Consider the following 18,635-nt stretch of genomic DNA (forward strand, 5'->3'; position numbering starts at 1 on the left):
CCTAGACGCAGTGGCGGGCCGTGCGCATGCGTGCCGGCGTCAAGGCGGCTTCGCAACTGGCGGCCTCTTCTCTCCGAGCCCCGCCCCCCCCCGGCCGAGAGACGCGCTCTCCGAGCCCCGCCCCCCCGGCACAGAGCCGCGCTCTCCGAGCCCCGCCCCCCCCGGCCGAGAGCTGCGCTCTCCGAGCCCCGCCCCCCCCCCCCGGCTGTAATCAGTGCGGGCGGCGCATGCGAGGTGAGTGCGGGCGGCGCGAGGCGGCCTGGTGGCCGTTAGTGATCAGGAAACTTCGGGCGGCCCGCCCGCGCTACGGCCCGACACCGTGAAACCTGAGAGGGGGAAGTAGAGAGAGAGAGAGAGGGAAGAGGAGAAGGAGAGAGGGAGAGAGGGAAGAGGAGAGAGGGAGAGAGGGAAGAGGAGAGGGAGAGAGGGAAGAGGAGAAGGAGAGAGGGGAGAGAGAGAGAGAGAACGTTTTTGATTTTTAAAAACGCCGGTTTGGGGACGGCGGCGGTTAGGGGATCACTTCAGTTCCTCCTGTTGCTAAAGACAATTTAAAACACAAATAAATTGTTATTTAATTCCCTAACACATCATTAAAATATTTACCTTAGTTCCCTAACACACAGAAAGTGTGGGGGAAAAAATCGTTAAAAATCAAGATGGCGGCCACTCACCTCGGTTCAGAAGGATAAGGCCCGCCCACACACGCACCGATTGGTCGACCGGTCAGGTCACCGAAGCGTAGGATTGGTCAATCGTCGAGTCACTCGACACTCAACTGTCGGACGGCACGCGCCAGGAACCCGCCGTCCGATTGGTCGACCTCGACGTCACACGGTCGCTAATGAGATGCTAATGAGCGGAACGCTGAACGTTTTTCGGATACCGCGGGCGGGATTTTTGTGCGGCCGAAACGTAAATACGCCTATGACCGGTCCGGAATCGCAAGCTTTCTTTTGAGGCGACACGCGCGTCGGTACGCTCTGTAACTTTCAAACGTATAGAACACGGACAGGCAGACAGACAGACAGACATCGGGACAGACAGACAGAAGAGCCGCTTTATATATATATAGATAAATCACCAGCTATTCACCAATCTGCTCCTTCCCTTGTGCTGACGTCACTGTAGTTTTTTTGATCTCACTCCCTGACGCTCGTGCTCCCTCCAGACTCTGGGCTCTCGGGCCTACCTTTACCTGCAGCCGCTCCTCTCGCTCTCCCGCTCGTCCTCTCTCGGACCTATTAACTTAGAGTCCTTGGGTTCTGTGGCTCCACTCCTCCTTTTCAGTCAGATGTCTCAACCGCCTTCCTCCTCTCCACCGAGTCGTGCTCTCACTAAATTCCTCCACTCTGCTCGCGACCCACTCCGGTTGCGTTCACCCAGCTCTGTCTCTAAGCTCTGTGCTCAAGCTCGCCCCCCTCTGGTTCTTTCACCAATCACCTTCAGTCTGAGTCCTCTGGTTACCGACCCTCCTGCCACTGGAAACAGTTTCTTCTTCTTTACTGCATCAAAACTCTTCATGATTTTGAACACCTCAATCAAATTATTTATTATTTGTGGTTTCAGTGAACTACAGAAGGTTATGCTGCAAGAGAGCAGCTTTGGCCAGAAGTGTGAGCGATGGAGGCAGTTCCTGGAGAAAGTGGAGGAGGGGCTGGCGGTTGACGTCGCCGGCAGCTACGAGGGGCTGAAAGAACAGCAGGAAACCCATGAGGTGAGATTCGGCCCCATTCGCCACCCTTAAAGGGGCATTGCCCACCCAGCAAGCGGGCTTGGTGACGGTGATTAGCACTGAGTGTGGGAAGAGTCCAATGCACATGTGCCTGCACCTTTAAGGTGATCCACCGATGGTTGTGGCACAATGAGCATTTGCCTGCATCTTTATAGGCACTTCTTACATATTTGGCAAAATGAGCATGTGCATGTGCCTGTGCCTTTAAGGGGACTTCCTACGGATGTGGCTCAGTGTACATGTGCCTGTGCCTTTAAGGGGACTTCCTACGGATGTGGCTCAGTGTACATGTGCCTGTGCCTTTAAGGGAACTACCTATGGATGTGGCTGTGTACATGTGCCTGTGCCTTTAAGGGAACTTCCTACGGATGTGGCTCAGTGTACATGTGCCTGTGCCTTTAAGGGAACTACCTACGGATGTGGCTCAGTGTACATGTGCCTGTGCCTTTAAGGGGACTTCCTATGGCTGTGGCTCAGTGTATATGTGCCTGTGCCTTTAAAGACCTCTGCCAGCAGCCGGTTATACGGGCACCGTTGCTATGGTGACAGTGGGAGAGGCTATGCGGGGTGCTCTGGAATTTTATTAGATGATGCACCCCTTGTGATGCTGAGCGGCCCAGGTTTGTACTGTTCACTGTTTATTCTCCCAAGCTCGATTGGGAGCCCATCATTTCTCACTCATCAACAAACGGGCCCATTTACCTCGGGGCGGGGGGAGGGAGTGTCCACTGGCTACCCGACTGGTCCATCATGGTGTGGGTGTCCTGTGCTCTCTGCAGGACCACTGTTCCCATGTTCCCTGGCCTGGACATTCAGCTCAGGCCTGCACCCTGGCAGTGCCCTGTACTGGGAGGAAGGGGAGGCAGAAACATAAGAACTAGGAGCAGGAGTCGGCCATTCGGCCCCTCGAGCCTGCTCCGCCATTCAATAAGATCGTGGCTGATCATCGATCTCAACTCCACCTTCCTGCACTATCCCCATATCCCTTGATTCCCTTAATATTCAAAAATCTATCGATCTCTGTCTTGAATATACTCAACGACTGAGCCTCCACAGCCCTCTGGGGTAGAGAATTCCAAAGATTCACCACCCTCTGAGTGAAGAAATTTCTCCTCATCTCAGTCCTAACTGGCCGATCCTTTATCCTGAGGCTGTGACCCCTGGTTCTAGACTCCCCAGCCAGGGGAAACATCCTCCCTGCATCTACCCTGTCAAGCCCTGTAAGAATTTTGTATGTTTCAATGAGATCACCTCTCATTCTTCTAAACTCTAGAGAATATAGGCCGAGTCTACTCAATCTCTCCTCATAGGACAATCCCCCCATCCCAGGAACCAGTCTGGTGAACCTTTGTTGCACTCCCTCTATGGCAAGTATATCCTTCCTTAGGTAAGAAGACCAAAACTGTACACAGGAGCGTAGCTGCACGTCTGAGAGCCATCTGGCTTGGGGCGACTGCAGTACTGAGAGAGTGCTACACTGTTGGAATGAGACATTAAACCTCTCAGGTGGATGTAAAAGATCCCACGACACTATTTCACAGAAAAGCAGGGGAGTTCTCCCCGGTGTCCTAGGCCAATATTTATCCTTTAACCAACATCACTATAGCAGATTACCTGGTCACTGTCACATTGCTGTTTGTGGGAGCTTGCTGTGTGTAAATTGGCTGCTGTGTTTCCTACATTACAGCAGTGACTGCACTTCAAAAGTACTTCATTGGCTGTAAAGCGCTTTGGGACATCCTGAGGTCATGAAAGGTGCTAAAGAAATTTCTATCATACTTTTCTCTCGGCAGATGCTGCCGGACCTGCTGAGTGTTGCTCATTTCCAGCAAGGACCAGTCTGTGTGTTTTACTTGTTGTGGTTCTGGGTGTGGAGCTCGGTGCTAGGAGCTCCTAACTCGGTCTGGAGATAACCTGACCCTCACTGTAACTCTGTTTCCATTGCAGCTCTTCCAGGCGGAGGTTTCCATTGCCCAGCAGATTTTGGAATCTGTTGTGAGTGAGGCCCTAAATCTGATCCCGAGAGGTGAAGCCCAGGACAGGTGAGGCAGTGACTGGAGCAGCCTGACATCCTCGTGTTGCTGGGCCTCGAAGCAGGACCTTGCTCTTCATTCTACCGTCTCTCCACTCTCTCTTCCCCCTCTCCATCCGTCTCTCTCTTTCTCTCTCTCTCCGTCTCTCTTTCTCTCTCTCTCCGTCTCTCTTTCTCTCTCCGTCTCTCTCTTTCTCTCGCTCCGTCTCTCTTTCTCTCGCTCCGTCTCTCTCTCTCTCTCTCTCTCTCTCTTTCTCTCTTTCTCTCCAATTCCAATTCAAATGCTTTATTGGCATGAAAGTTTACAGAGAACCATATTGCCAAAGCTTACATAGCAAAAAGGTACAGTTTTCCAACATTCTGTAGGTGTCAATCGATTTGACATTTGTTGGGTACATACAATATTACTTTTAAACAATATTAATTTTAAACAGTCTTTGTACTTCATTTGGTACGTTCAATATTAATTTTAAACAGTCTTAATTTTAAACAGTCCTCAGGTTGTGACATGTTGTTACATATTTGGCCCCAAGGTATGGTCTGTCTCCTTCTCCCAGGACTAATCTCAATTTTGACAGGTCATCCAATTCCTTGAAATCTGGGGTTGTTTGGCTTAGCTTGTTGAATAATATGTTTCTTGATGTGTTGAATTTTTCGCATTTTAGGAGGAAATGCATCTCTGTTTCAACCTCGCCGGCCAGACATTGATCGCATATTCTATTCTCTCTCTTTCTCTCTGTTTCTCTCTCTCTCCGTCTCTCTTTCTCTCCGTCTCTCTTTCTCTCCGTCTCTCTTTCTCTCCGTCTCTCTTTCTCTCCGTCTCTCTTTCTCTCCGTCTCTCTTTCTCTCCGTCTCTCTTTCTCTCCGCCTCTCTTTCTCTCCGCCTCTCTTTCTCTCCGCCTCTCTTTCTCTCCGCCTCTCTTTCTCTCCGCCTCTCTTTCTCTCCGCCTCTCTTTCTCTCCGCCTCTCTTTCTCTCCGCCTCTCTTTCTCTCCGCCTCTCTTTCTCTCCGCCTCTCTTTCTCTCCGCCTCTCTTTCTCTCCGTCTCTCTTTCTCTCCGTCTCTCTTTCTCTCCGTCTCTCTTTCTCTCCGCCTCTCTTTCTCTCCGCCTCTCTTTCTCTCCGCCTCTCTTTCTCTCCGCCTCTCTTTCTCTCCGCCTCTCTTTCTCTCCGCCTCTCTTTCTCTCCGCCTCTCTTTCTCTCCGCCTCTCTTTCTCTCCGCCTCTCTTTCTCTCCGCCTCTCTTTCTCTCCGCCTCTCTTTCTCTCCGCCTCTCTTTCTCTCCGTCTCTCTTTCTCTCCGTCTCTCTTTCTCTCCGTCTCTCTTTCTCTCCGTCTCTCTTTCTCTCCGTCTCTCTTTCTCTCCGCCTCTCTTTCTCTCCGCCTCTCTTTCTCTCCGCCTCTCTTTCTCTCCGTCTCTCTTTCTCTCCGTCTCTCTTTCTCTCCGCCTCTCTTTCTCTCCGCCTCTCTTTCTCTCCGCCTCTCTTTCTCTCCGCCTCTCTTTCTCTCCGCCTCTCTTTCTCTCCGCCTCTCTTTCTCTCCGCCTCTCTTTCTCTCCGCCTCTCTTTCTCTCCGTCTCTCTTTCTCTCCGTCTCTCTTTCTCTCCGTCTCTCTTTCTCTCCGTCTCTCTTTCTCTCCGTCTCTCTCTTTCTCTCCGTCTCTCTCTTTCTCTCCGTCTCTCTCTTTCTCTCCGTCTCTCTCTTTCTCTCCGTCTCTCTCTTTCTCTCCGTCTCTCTCTTTCTCTCCGTCTCTCTCTTTCTCTCCGTCTCTCTCTTTCTCTCCGTCTCTCTCTTTCTCTCCGTCTCTCTCTTTCTCTCCGTCTCTCTCTTTCTCTCCGTCTCTCTCTTTCTCTCCGTCTCTCTCTTTCTCTCCGTCTCTCTCTTTCTCTCCGTCTCTCTCTTTCTCTCCGTCTCTCTCTTTCTCTCCGTCTCTCTCTTTCTCTCTCTCCGTCTCTCTCTTTCTCTCTCTCCGTCTCTCTCTTTCTCTCTCTCCGTCTCTCTCTTTCTCTCTCTCCGTCTCTCTCTTTCTCTCTCTCCGTCTCTCTCTTTCTCTCTCTCCGTCTCTCTCTTTCTCTCTCTCCGTCTCTCTCTTTCTCTCTCTCCGTCTCTCTCTTTCTCTCCGTCTCTCTCTGTCTCTCTTTCTCTCTCTCCGTCTCTCTCTTTCTCTCTCTCCGTCTCTCTCTTTCTCTCCGTCTCTCTCTCTTTCTCTCTCTCCGTCTCTCTCTTTCTCTCTCTCCGTCTCTCTCTCTTTCTCTCCGTCTCTCTCTCTCTCTCTCTCTCATTCTCCGTCTCTCTCCAATTTCCAATTCCAATTAAAAATGCTTTATTGGCATGAAAGTTTACAGAGAACCATATTGCCAAAGCTTACATAGCAAAAAGGTACAGTTTTCCAACATTCTGTAGGTGTCAATCGATTTGACATTTGTTGGGTACATACAATATTACTTTTAAACAATATTAATTTTAAACAGTCTTTGTACTTCATTTGGTACGTTCAATATTAATTTTAAACAGTCTTAATTTTAAACAGTCCTCAGGTTGTGACATGTTGTTACATATTTGGCCCCAAGGTATGGTCTGTCTCCTTCTCCTAGGACTAATCTCAATTTTGACAGATCATCCAATTCCTTGAAATCTGGGGTTGTTTGGCTTAGCTTGTTGAATAATATGTTTCTTGATGTGTTGAATTTTTCGCATTTTAGGAGGAAATGCATTTCTGTTTCTCTCTTTCTCTCCTTCTCTCGCTCTCCGTCTCTCTCTTTCTCTCGCTCCGTCTCTCTCTCTCCGTCTCTCTCTTTCTCTCGCTCCGTCTCTCTCCGTCTCTCTCTTTCTCTCTCTCCGTCTCTCTCTTTCTCTCTCTCCGTTTCTCTCTCTTTCTCTCCGTCTCTCTCTCTCTCATTCTCCGTCTCTCTCTTTCTCTCCTTCTCTCGCTCTCCGTCTCTCTCTTTCTCTCGCTCTCCGTCTCTCTCTTTCTCTCGCTCTCCGTCTCTCTCTTTCTCTCGCTCTCCGTCTCTCTCTTTCTCTCGCTCTCCGTCTCTCTCTTTCTCTCTCTCTCCGTCTCTCTCTTTCTCTCGCTCTCCGTCTCTCTCTTTCTCTCGCTCTCCGTCTCTCTCTTTCTCTCTCTCTCTTTCTCTCTCTCTCTTTCTCTCTCTCCGTCTCTCTCTCTTTCTCTCTCTCCGTCTCTCTCTCTTTCTCTCTCTCCGTCTCTCTCTCTTTCTCTCCGTCTCTCTCTCTCTCTCTCGTTCTCCGTCTCTCTCTTTCTCTCCTTCTCTCGCTCTCCGTCTCTCTCTTTCTCTCGCTCCGTCTCTCTCTCTCCGTCTCTCTCTTTCTCTCGCTCCGTCTCTCTCTCTCCGTCTCTCTCTCCGTCTCTCTCTTTCTCTCTCTCCGTTTCTCTCGCTCTCCGTCTTTCTCTTTCTCTCCGTCTCTCTCTTTCTCTCGCTCTCCGTCTCTCTCTTTCTCTCGCTCTCCGTCTCTCTCTCTCGCTCTCCGTCTCTCTCTTTCTCTCGCTCTCCGTCTCTCTCTTTCTCTCGCTCTCCGTCTCTCTCTTTCTCTCTCTCTGTCTCTCTCTTTCGCTCGCTCTCCGTCTCGTTGCTTTCTTTCTCTCCGTCCGTCTCTCCCTCTCTCTCCGTCTCTCTCTCCTCTCCCTCTCTGTCCTCTCTCTCTCTCCCCCCCTCTCTCTCTGTCCGCGCGCGCACGCTCTCTCCATGTCCGCACTCTCTCTCTCTCTCTCTCTCTCTCTCTCTCTGTCCGCGCGCGCTCTCTCTCCGTGCTCTCTCTCGCTCTCTCTCTCTTTTTCTCTCTTTCTCTCTCTCTGCTCTCTCTCTCTCTCTCTCTCCGTGCTCTCTCTCTCTCTCTCTCCCCTCCCCCCCTCCATCTCTCCATGGGGGGTCGGGGGAACTACAGGTCCGCTCCCCACTCTCTCGCTCCTGCTGATAAGGCCATGATGTGTGGAGCTCTGACACAGTGGGCTCTGCCCTGCGCCCCGGGAAGTGCCCATTGCCCGGGTTGGGGCGGAGGGGAAATGACCTTCCTTCCGGGGACCGGGTGCCAGTCGGACCGCACCCTTGGCAAGCTGTCGGGCGGAGACGGGGGCAGGGAAAATGAGGAAAGCTTTTCTTTATTATAATAATCTTTTTTTTCCCAAAAGCACCTTCACCCTGAATCTCTCCGCTCTGAAGGAGCGCTGGCACGGGCTGGTCCGGAGAGTCCGGCAACGCCAAGACACCGTCTGTGCCCTCGCCAACCAGTGGCGTTGCCACGACAACTCTGCGGCTAAACTGCACAAGCTGCTCGCCGGCACCTCGAATCAACTGCGGGCCATGGACCACCTGAGCTGCTATCGTCTGCGGCAGCTGTGGGGACTGGTCGAGGATGTTAAGGTAAGCGGCTGTACTACTGAAGCATAGAATCACAGAATAGTACAGCATAGGAGGAGGCCATTCAGCCCATCGAGTCTGTGCCGGCTCTTTCGAAGAGCAATCCCGTTAGTCCCACGCCCCCGCTCTTTCCCCATATTCCTGCCACTTTTACTCCTTCAAGTATTTGTCCAATTCCCTTTTGAAGCCTGGTATTGAATCTGCCCGCACCGCCCTATCAGGCAGTGCGTTCCAAATCCTAACCACTCGCTGCGTAAAAATATTTTTCCTCATGTCGCCTCCGGTTCTTTTCCCAATCACCTTAAATCTGAGCCCTCTGGTTAGCGACCCTTCAGCCATTGGAAACAGTTTCTCTTTATTTTTTTACTCTAATCTAAACCCCTCATGATTTTGAACACCTCTATCAAACCTCCTCTTAGTCTTCTCTGCTCCAAGGAGAACAACCCCAGCTTCTCCAGTCTATCCAGATAACTAATCCCTCACCCCTGGAATCATCTCTTCTGCACCCTCTCCAAAGCCTTCACATCCTTCCTCCCCTTTGTGTTCCAGCCCCCTCGAGATAAAGGCCAACATTCCATTAGAACTTTTGAATTATTTTATGTATCAGTGAAACACCCTCGTGTGTAACCCGGCGCTAAGATAAAGCAAAGCAGTGAGCACAAGCGACCCAGTCACGTGCCACAACACAAACACACAGAGACACCAACACCGCTCTGTGCCAAGGACTCAACGCCGGTGACTCTCGGCCAGTCAAACACAATGGGCTAAACATAATCAAACGCCCCTGATAGAGTAAATAAGAAGAAACTGTTTCCAGTGGCAGAAGGGTCGGTAACCAGAGGACACAGATTGAAGGTGACTGGCAAAAGAACCAGATAGGAAGCTGATTCAATAGGAACTTTCCAAAAGGGAATTGGATAAATGAAGTGGAAACATTTGCAGGTCTACGGGGAGAGAGCAGGGGGGAGTGGGACTAATTGGATCGCTCTTTCAAAGAGCCAGCACAAGCACGATGGGCCGAATGGCCGCCTTCTGTGCTGTGTGATGGCCACTTTGCGGGAATGTTGACCACAGTTTGCGTCAGAACCTTACGACTCTGTTTATCTCCAAGCACCAAGAGAGGAACCTCGGGCGCCACAAGTCGCGCTACGCACTGACGCTGGAGGCGGGGAGAGAGCTCCTGTCAGCGGCCGACGCCCAAACACAAGCATCGCTCGGGGGCCAACTGTGCCAGCTGCAGGAGGCCTGGGAGTCCGCCAATTCGCAGCTAAAGGACAAGAGGATAGAACTGACTGACATGGAGAAGGTACACTCCATATCTTCATACTCCCATCCACTGACTGCTGCACACAGTGTCCCAGCGCCAAGGCTAAGACCCCAAACCAAAGTACCCTGGAGTCCACAGAAGTAGGTCTTTCTCTTGGCCCAATATGGAGTGCACACTCGGCCCAGATAGACACCTCCCCTCCCTCCCCACCCAGCCCCCACCCGATCTGAACTTGGAGAATTTAGGTTGATGGTCAGAGACCCCCAAGTGTGTGTTGGGGTACGGCTAGAGTTTAACCAGCTACTACACAGTACAGCTCTTAAGCTACCCATTGTGGGTCCTCGCTGTTAGTGCAGTGGCCTTTAGTTATCTGTTGCTGAGTGGGAGGAAGAATCCCAGCCCCTGGACACAGGTCTATCCCCTTGGGTACCTTTTTACTGAGTCAGGCCGGCTGGTCGAAGGAAGGAAAGAAAGAACTTGTATTTCTATAGCGTCTTTCACAGCCTCAGGACATCCCAAAGCGCTTCACAGCCAATGAAGAACTTTTTGAAGTGTAGTCACTGTTGTAATGTGGGAAAAGCAGCAGACAGTTTCAGCACAGCAAGCTCCCACAAACAGCAGTGTGATAATGACCAGATCATCTGTTTTAGTGATGTTGGTTGAGGGACCAGTTTTGGCCCAGGTCACCAATAGTGCCATGGGATCGCTAACTTCCACCTGAGTGGGCAGACGGGACCTTGGTTTATAACATTGTGAAGTTGGGGGCAGTCTACTGTTGTAAACTGCCCGAGTCCCCTGTCACCCACCCACCCACCATTCTGTGTCTTTGTGTTGATATGGACAGACGTGTGACAGATGTGGGGAGGAGGTAACCGCGTTGGGTGTGAAACTCCGAGAGTTCAGAGCGGATGTGAGCAGGGCCCTGCCCAAGTCCAGCAAAGACCTGCACAGAGAGCAAAGCAAACTCCAGGTAAGACCCTGATCTTTATTAAACCAGTGAATGGTGGGAGGAGTGAACGTCTAACGTGTGAGCCCAGGTAGTGAGTGTTGGCGGGGTGTTCACCCGCGGGGATTTGAGTACGGGCAGAATCCTGGGGGAATAGCGTGTGCGCACTCACGGGACACTACATGTACATACGCGTGTGCGCACTCACAGCACACTACACGTACACACACACACGTGTGCGCACGCAGCACACTACATGTACACACTACATGTACACACGCATGTGCGCACTCATAGCACATTACACATACACGCGTGTGCACACTCAAAGCACACTACATGTACACAGGCACACATGCACCACACACACTACATTATGCACACACACCCACACTACACGCACGCAGACTACACACACACACACACACACACACAGCTGACTGGTAGAGTTTGTAACGGTGCTTCTATTTTGAATGGCAGGGGCTGGGAGGACCACTGCGCCGCTGGTCTAACAGCCTTGCTGAGTTGAGCAGCGTGAAAGCAGATCTTGGCAAGCACCTTGTTCCCGATGCAGCAGTCGGATTCCAAGAACAGATCGCGCACCTGGAAAGCCAGTGGGCTCACCTACGTCTGACGGTAAGTTACTCTGGTTACGCGGCGCGAAGGGACCGGACACGGCACAGCTTCAGGGGGAGCTACCCGTCCAGTGCCTCCGAGGCATCAGTGCTCACTTACTGAGAAAACAGGAGGGAACGCAAGGGAATGAGTATTTATTCTTCCCACCCACCGTTAACATAACATAGAAACATAGAAGATAGGAGCAGGAGTCGGCCATTCGGCCCCTCGAGCCTGTTCCGCCATTCAATGAGATCATGGCTGATCATCCAAATTCAGTACCCTGTCCCTGCCTTCTCCCCATATTCCTTGATCCCTTTAGCCTTAAGAAATATATCCAACTCCTTCTTGAATATATTTAATGAATTGGCCTCAACTGCCCTGTGTGGCAGAGAATTCCACAGGTTCATCACTCTCTGGGTCAAGAAATTCCTCCTCATCTCTGTCCTAAATGGCCTACCTCTTATCCTTAGACTGTGACCCCTGGTTCTGGACTCCCCCGCCATCGGGAACATCCTTCCTGCATCTAGTCTGTCTAGTCCTGTTAGAATTTTATAGGTTTCAATGAGATCCCCTCTCATTCTTCTAAACTCCAGCGAGGAAAAGCCCAATCGACCCAATCTCTCCTCATACGTCATTCCTGCCATCCCAGGTATCAGTCTGGTGAATCTTCACTGCACTCCCTCCATGGCAAGAACATCCTTCCTCAGATAAGGCGACTCTGATAAGAGGGAGAAAGAAAAAATGTATAGCTGGTCCGGTGGATATCCTGCGTGTCGAGCGGTAATTCTGGAACCTTCTCCGCTGCAGGCATGAACCGTGTTGTAGATTGAGAGGGTTTAGTCAAGAAGCCTGGTGTTGGACTATCTGTTGACGTCCCTCCTGTCTGACGCTAAGTGCATCTGTCTCCTTGCAGTAATACTGCTAACTGGCTCTATCCACTAATCCCGTAGGTGTCCTTGCGAACACTGGAGATAAGTGACCGGCTCGAGCAGTGGGTCGTGTTTAACACCAAAAGCAAGAGGCTGGGAGATTGGCTCAAACAGATGGAAGATCGGGTCTCTCAGAACACAGAGAGCGGCATCGAGGAGATGATCGAGAGACTCCAGAAGGTGAGGAATTCTTTATCTTTGGCCTGTGCTGAGTTAGCTTTTCTTGATTAGTTCTCGGGATGTGGGCGTCGCTGGCATGGCCGACATTTATTGCCCATCCCTAGTTACCCCTTGAGAAGGTGGTGGTGAGCCGCCTTGAACCGCTGCAGTCCGTGTGGTGAAGGTGCTCCCACAGTGCTGTTAGGGAGGGAGTTCCAGGATTTTGACGCAGCGACGCTGAAGGATCGGCGATATATTTCCAAGTCAGGATGTTGTGTGATTTGGAGGGGAACTTGGAGGTGGTGGTGTTCCCATGCACCTACTGCCCTTGTCCTTCTCGGTGGTAGAGGTCAACAGAGCAGACTCCGATAGACGAGATAAACATAGAAAGAAAGAACTTGCATTTCTCCAGCGCCTTTCACAACCTAAGTGTGTTCTAAAGCGCTTTACAGCCAATTAAGTACTTATGCAGTGTAGTCGTTGTAATGATACCGCAGCTTAGAGAGTTAAATTACAAGGACAGATTGCATAAACTTGGCTTGTGATGTGGTGGGTGTGATAAAAATGATAACATCCGGGAAGTTATGTCATCATTTCCTGTGAACTATGAACTATGAACTGTGTACATACCTCACTTCCTGTCATATGTCACTTCCTGTTGGACTGGTATAAATACTGGTCTGTTCAGTATTGTAAGAGGCTTCTACCAGAGGCATGGCAAAGACCTCTCTTGTGTATATAGTGTGTTTATAAGTTACTTAAAGCTTACTTTAAAGTTACTTGATGGTAAGTCTCCTTTTTCTTACATCAATTTAAGTAACTTAGTATTTACACTGACAAATACTAGACCTTCAGACAAACTCGGAAGTTAAGGATCCAGGGAACCACCCATCATGGAGAAAATCCTTAGACCTATTCGTCTGGACTTGGACCCGAATACACCAGCAGCTGGCAGGGTATGGAAGCATTGGTATCGTACTTTTGAGAATTTTCTGGATGAATGTAAAGCGGATGCTCCTGCTAAATTGAAGATACTTGTCAATTATGTGACCCCAAAAGTGTTCGAATATGTTGATGACTGGGATAGTTACGAAGAGGTGATTCGGGCACTTAAGAAACTGTATGCGAAGACCCCAAATGAGGTCTATGCTAGACATCTACTGGCCACAGCCCGACAAGGGCCAGGGGAATCAATTGACGAATTCCTGCAAGAACTTCGCAGGCTCAGCGTAGATTGTAACTTTCAGGCAGCCTCAGCTGAGCTGTACCGCCAAGAAATGATTCGTGATGCTTTCATCTGCGGGATTGCCTCTCCATTTATACGCCAGCGTCTACTAGAAAGTAAAACACTTGAGCTACAAAAAGCTTTTGACCTAGCTTGTTCACTGGATTTGGCAAAGAGAAATGCAGACCTCTATCAGCTGCCCAGATCTCGATCTGCTGCTGTAGCTGCAACCAGACAATTCAAGCGGTCTCAGGTGAACCCTATCATGGGGGAATCTAATTCTGATAATTCTGATGAAGAAGAGGAGGACGACCCCACTTTAGCAGCCTCTTGGCAATCTAGGAAGGAATGCTTCTTTTGTGGAGATGCTTTTCACCCTAGGAAAACCTGCCCTGCTCGCAATGCAATCTGCAGTTATTGCGGGAAAAAAGGACACTTTGCTAAAGTTTGCCTATCAAGGGCCTCTACGAGGGCCAATCCAGCTAAGGCCTACCGAACTGCCCCAATTAGGGCCTATCAAGATGCTCCAGCTAGGACCTATCAAGCTTCCTCTCGAGCTCTCTCCCGAAGAAGCACACCGAGAGTTTTAGCCACTCTCTGTGCAACGACACCAATTACAGCTGCTTGCCCACAGAACCTGTCTCAGGCAGCCACAAAAATTTCAATTAAAGGGCATACCTTAGATGCCTTAATTGACTCAGGAAGTACTGATAGTTTCATTAAGGAACAGATTGTTGCGAAATTGAAACTACATGTCTTCCCATCGGACCAGGCAATTGCGATGGCCCAGTCATCACTTAATACCAGAATCTCCGGCTTTTGTGTTGTTGATATGACACTTCATGGTCGTATGTATCCCTCCACCCGACTTTCGGTGCTCAAAGACTTATGTAGTGATCTCCTCTTAGGGCTGGACTTCCAAAAACAGCATAAGAAACTCACCATTGAGTTTGGTGGATCCAAACCCGGACTTACTATTTCTAATATACCATCTAAATTACCATTTTGTGCATTATCAGCAGCTTCACTTGATGAACCCTCATTATTTGCCAGTATTCCGCCTCAATGCCAACCGATAATAACGAAATCGCGGCGCTTTAATCAGGAAGACCAATCTTTTATTGCGGCTGAAATCTCTCGACTTCTAGCAGAGGATATCATTGAACCATGTTCGTCGCCCTGGCGGGCTCAAGTCATCATTGTCAAGAACCCTCTAAAACCTCACAAACAGCGACTATGCATCGATTATTCGCAAACCATCAATCAATATACCGACTTGGACGCCTACCCATTGCCACGCACTGATGATATGGTTAATAAACTGGCCGAATACAAAGTGTTCTCAACTTACGATTTAAAAAGTGCCTATCATCAGTTACCCTTGAAGGTCTCAGATAAGCAGTACACAGCCTTTGAGGCTAATGGACGGCTGTACCAATTTCGTCACCTCCCATTCGGGGTTACTAATGGAGTGGCTGTCTTTCAACGGGCAATGGATGGCCTGGTTAAGCAGGAAAACCTAAGGGACACTTTTCCCTATCTTGATAACATTACCATTGCAGGTCACGATCAACAGGAACACGACTCCAACCTCCAAAAATTTCGGGATGCCCTCCATCGCCGTAATTTGACCCTGAATGAATCCAAATCTGTTGAGTCGCAACCGACCATCAACATCCTTGGCTACTGCGTAGGCAATGGTATCATTAAGCCAGACCCAGAAAGACTTCGCCCGCTCCAAGAGCTCCCGTCACCTAAGAATCCGGCTTCTTTACATCGGGCTCTCGGTCTGTTTGCATACTACGCTAAATGGATTCCTCATTTTTCGGACGAAATCCAACCCTTGCTGCATGCTAGATCATTTCCACTGGGAACAGCGGCTGTTGCAGCCTTTAACCTTCTCAAAAAACAGTTGGAGAAAGCGGCTCTTCACTCCATTGATGAGAATCTCCCTTTCGTGGTTGAATGTGATGCCTCGGAGGTGGCGATCTCGGCTACTCTGAATCAGGAAGGTCGTCCTGTAGCATTTATGTCCAGGACCTTACAAGGTGCCGAGCTACATTATCCTCCGGTTGAGAAAGAAGCCACAGCCATCATAGAGGCAGTACGGAAGTGGAACCATTTTCTAGCTCGCCAGCACTTTACATTGATCACGGACCAACGATCAGTCACCTTCATGCTCGATAATCGAAAACGAACCAAAATTAAGAATAATAAAATACAACTTTGGAGGATGGAACTGGCCTCTTTTGGTTATACCATTCTCTATCGGCCTGGCAAGGAGAATGTGGCCCCGGACACCCTCACACGGGCATTCTGCTCCACTATGTCATCCTCCACTCTCATGGATGTCCACAATGGTTTGTGTCATCCTGGCGTTACGCGCATGCTACATTTCGTACGATCACGGAATCTCCCTTTTTCCACTGGAGATGTAAAGAAAATATGCTCAGAATGCCGGCTTTGTGCGGAATTAAAACCTCAGTTCTTCCGCCCCTCAGATGGTATACTCATACATGCAACCCAACCGATGCAACGACTTAGCATCGATTTTAAGGGCCCAGTGCCCTCTTCAACTCGGAACACATATTTGCTCACCATGATCGACGAATATTCACGTTTTCCGTTTGCCTTCCCCTGCTCCAATATGCTGGCGTCCACAGTAATCTGCTGCCTTGAGCAGGTATTTTCTCTCTGTGGCATGCCGGCTTATATTCACTCAGATCGGGGTCCATCCTTTATGTCAAGGGAACTCAAGGACTACCTCTCAGAACGGGGAATTGCTACAAGCAAAACAACACCATACCATCCCATCGGAAATGGGCAGGTAGAGAGGTATAACGGTATCATCTGGAATTCCATACGTCTCGCTTTAAGATCTCGGGGCCTACCAGACCAGCAATGGGAAACAGTGCTTCCGGATGCATTGCACTCTATACGGTCCCTGCTTTCTACAGCCACAAATACTACACCTCATGAGCGGTTCTTTGGATTCCAGCGTCGCTCATCTCATGGGACATCACTCCCGTCATGGCTAACTACTCCTGGACCTGTATTACTCCGAAGATACGTTCAGACGTCTAAAACTGACCCTCTTGTAGACGAGGTCGAACTAACCGATGCCAACCCCACCTATGCAAACATACGATATTCCGACGGCCGAGAATCTACCGTATCATTACGGGATCTGGCTCCCTGCCCACCAGGACCTAGTGGGACATCAGGTGATGGCATTTCACCAGGAAACTCTTGGGACCTATCGGGTACCCCTCTCCAGGATCCTGATCGGACACCAACTAGCTTGGTGCCGGTAGAACCCCGTGCTCAAGGTTGCGACCCTCCCAGTACCGCGCATGAAAGTACTGATCCGCCACAGACCAGCTCTGCACCTCCCTCTGAACAGAGGCAGTCCGACTTTGAACCTATTGGGGCTCGTACTCGAAGCCATGATCTCCCCGACCCTTCACAGGGCAATCCAGGCCACACAGACTCTGACCAATGGCCAACCGCATGTAAGCGGACCAGCGACCCTCTACGACGGGAATCCAAACGGGTGCGACTCTTCCTTGTTCGGCGGCTGCGGACCAAAAGGTAGACCACAGCCTCCTAATCCTGCAGGAGGGAAGAATGTGATAAAAATGATAACATCCGGGAAGTTATGTCATCACTTCCTGTGAACTATGAACTATGAACTGTGTACATACCTCACTTCCTGTCATATGTCACTTCCTGCTGGACTGGTATAAATACTGGTCTGTTCAGTATTGTAAGAGGCTTCTACCAGAGGCATGGTAAAGACCTCTCTTGTGTATATAGTGTGTTTATAAGTTACTTAAAGCTTACTTTAAAGTTACTTGATGGTAAGTCTCCTTTTTCTTACATCAGTGGGCATTCGCCTCCTATGTTAAAAGGGTTTGCTAGGGTCGATCGAGAGAAACTATTTCCTCTGGTGGGGGGAGTCCAGAACAAGGGGGCAGAACCTTAAAATTGGAGCCAGGCCATTCAGGGGTGATGTCAGGAAGCACCACTTCACACAAAGGGTAGTGCTGGGACTAGAATCCTGGCGAATCGAATCACTAGGCCTGTAGAGAGGGCTTTATACTAATTAGTGGGGGGGAGGTTTTAAGAAAGCGAAAAATAAAAATGACAGCGGGGAAGGCAATAGAGCAAGGTAGCAGTGGGGGAATTAAAAACCAGAGCGTGTCACGAAGGGACAGAATGTATAATGATAAAGGTAAAGTAGTAAAAGGGGTAAAAACAGGAATAAATTGTCAGAAAACATATTTGAAAGTTCTTTATCTGAATGCACGCAGCATTCGTAACAAAATAGACGAGTTGACGGTACAAATAACTACACATGGTTATGATCTGGTGGCCATTACGGAAACATGGCTGCAAGATGATCATGACTGGGAACTAAACATACAAGGGTATTTGACAATTTGGAAGGACAGACAGGAAGAAAAGGGATGTGGGATTGCTATGTTAATCAAGGATGGAATCACTGCAATAGTCAGAAATGATATTGGGTCGAAGGATCAGGAAAGTGAAACAGTTTGGGTGGAGATAAGGAATAATAAGGGGAAAAAGTCACTAGGCATAGTCTATAGGCCTCCTAACAGTTGCAACTCTGTTGGTCGGAGTATAAATCAAGAAATAGTTGGGGCTTGTAATAATGGAACAGCTATAATCATGGGGGATTTTAACTTTCATATTGACTGGACTAATCAAATTGGGCATGGCAGCGTTGAGGAAGAGTTCATAGAGTGTATTAGGGACGGGTTCCTTGAGCAGTATGTAAACTGAACCAACCAGGGGGCAGGCAATCTTAGATCTGGTCCTGTGTAATGAGACAGGATTAATAAAAAATGTCCTAGTAAAGGATCCCCTTGGAATGAGTGACCATAATATGGTTGAATTCCAAATTCAGTTTGAGGGTGAGAGAGTTGGATCTCAAACTAGCGTACTGAGCTTAAATAAAGGAGACTATGAAGGTATGAGAGTAGAATTGACTAAAGTGGACTGGGAAAACAGATAAAAGTGTAAGATGGTACAAGAGCAGTAGTCTACATTCAAGGAGATATTTCACATCTTTCAAGAAAAATATATTCCACTGAGGAAAAAGGGGAGTAAAAGAAAAGACAGCCATCCATGGCTTAGTAAAGTAATAAAGGATAGTATCCGACTGAAAAACAAGGGCATATAAAGTAGCCAAATCGAGTAGGAGGATAGAAGATTGGGAAGCATTTAAAAGCCAACAAAGAATAACCAAAAGATTAATTAAGAAAGGGAAGATAGATTATGAAAGTAAACTAGCAAAAAATATAAAAAGAGATAGCAAGAGTTTCTACAGCTA

General features: G+C 49.2%; 1 protein-coding gene across 1 annotated transcript in view; it reads left to right on the forward strand.

Moving 5' to 3' along the window:
• Positions 1–18,635, forward strand: part of LOC147109011 (uncharacterized) — a 552,618-nt gene that overhangs the window by 399,657 nt on the left and 134,326 nt on the right. The window contains exons 68-74 of the mRNA XM_086002569.1: positions 1,567–1,714; positions 3,680–3,774; positions 7,907–8,138; positions 9,247–9,441; positions 10,247–10,372; positions 10,829–10,984; positions 11,917–12,075. Of these exons, the coding sequence (XP_085858695.1) occupies positions 1,567–1,714; positions 3,680–3,774; positions 7,907–8,138; positions 9,247–9,441; positions 10,247–10,372; positions 10,829–10,984; positions 11,917–12,075 (1,111 nt within the window). The remainder of the gene's footprint in view (positions 1–1,566; positions 1,715–3,679; positions 3,775–7,906; positions 8,139–9,246; positions 9,442–10,246; positions 10,373–10,828; positions 10,985–11,916; positions 12,076–18,635) is intronic.

This window comes from Somniosus microcephalus, chromosome 12 (assembly GCF_052327205.1).
Source record: "Somniosus microcephalus isolate GS21.2 chromosome 12, FLI_Smic_1.0, whole genome shotgun sequence".
Classification (NCBI taxonomy): Eukaryota; Metazoa; Chordata; class Chondrichthyes; order Squaliformes; family Somniosidae; genus Somniosus; species Somniosus microcephalus.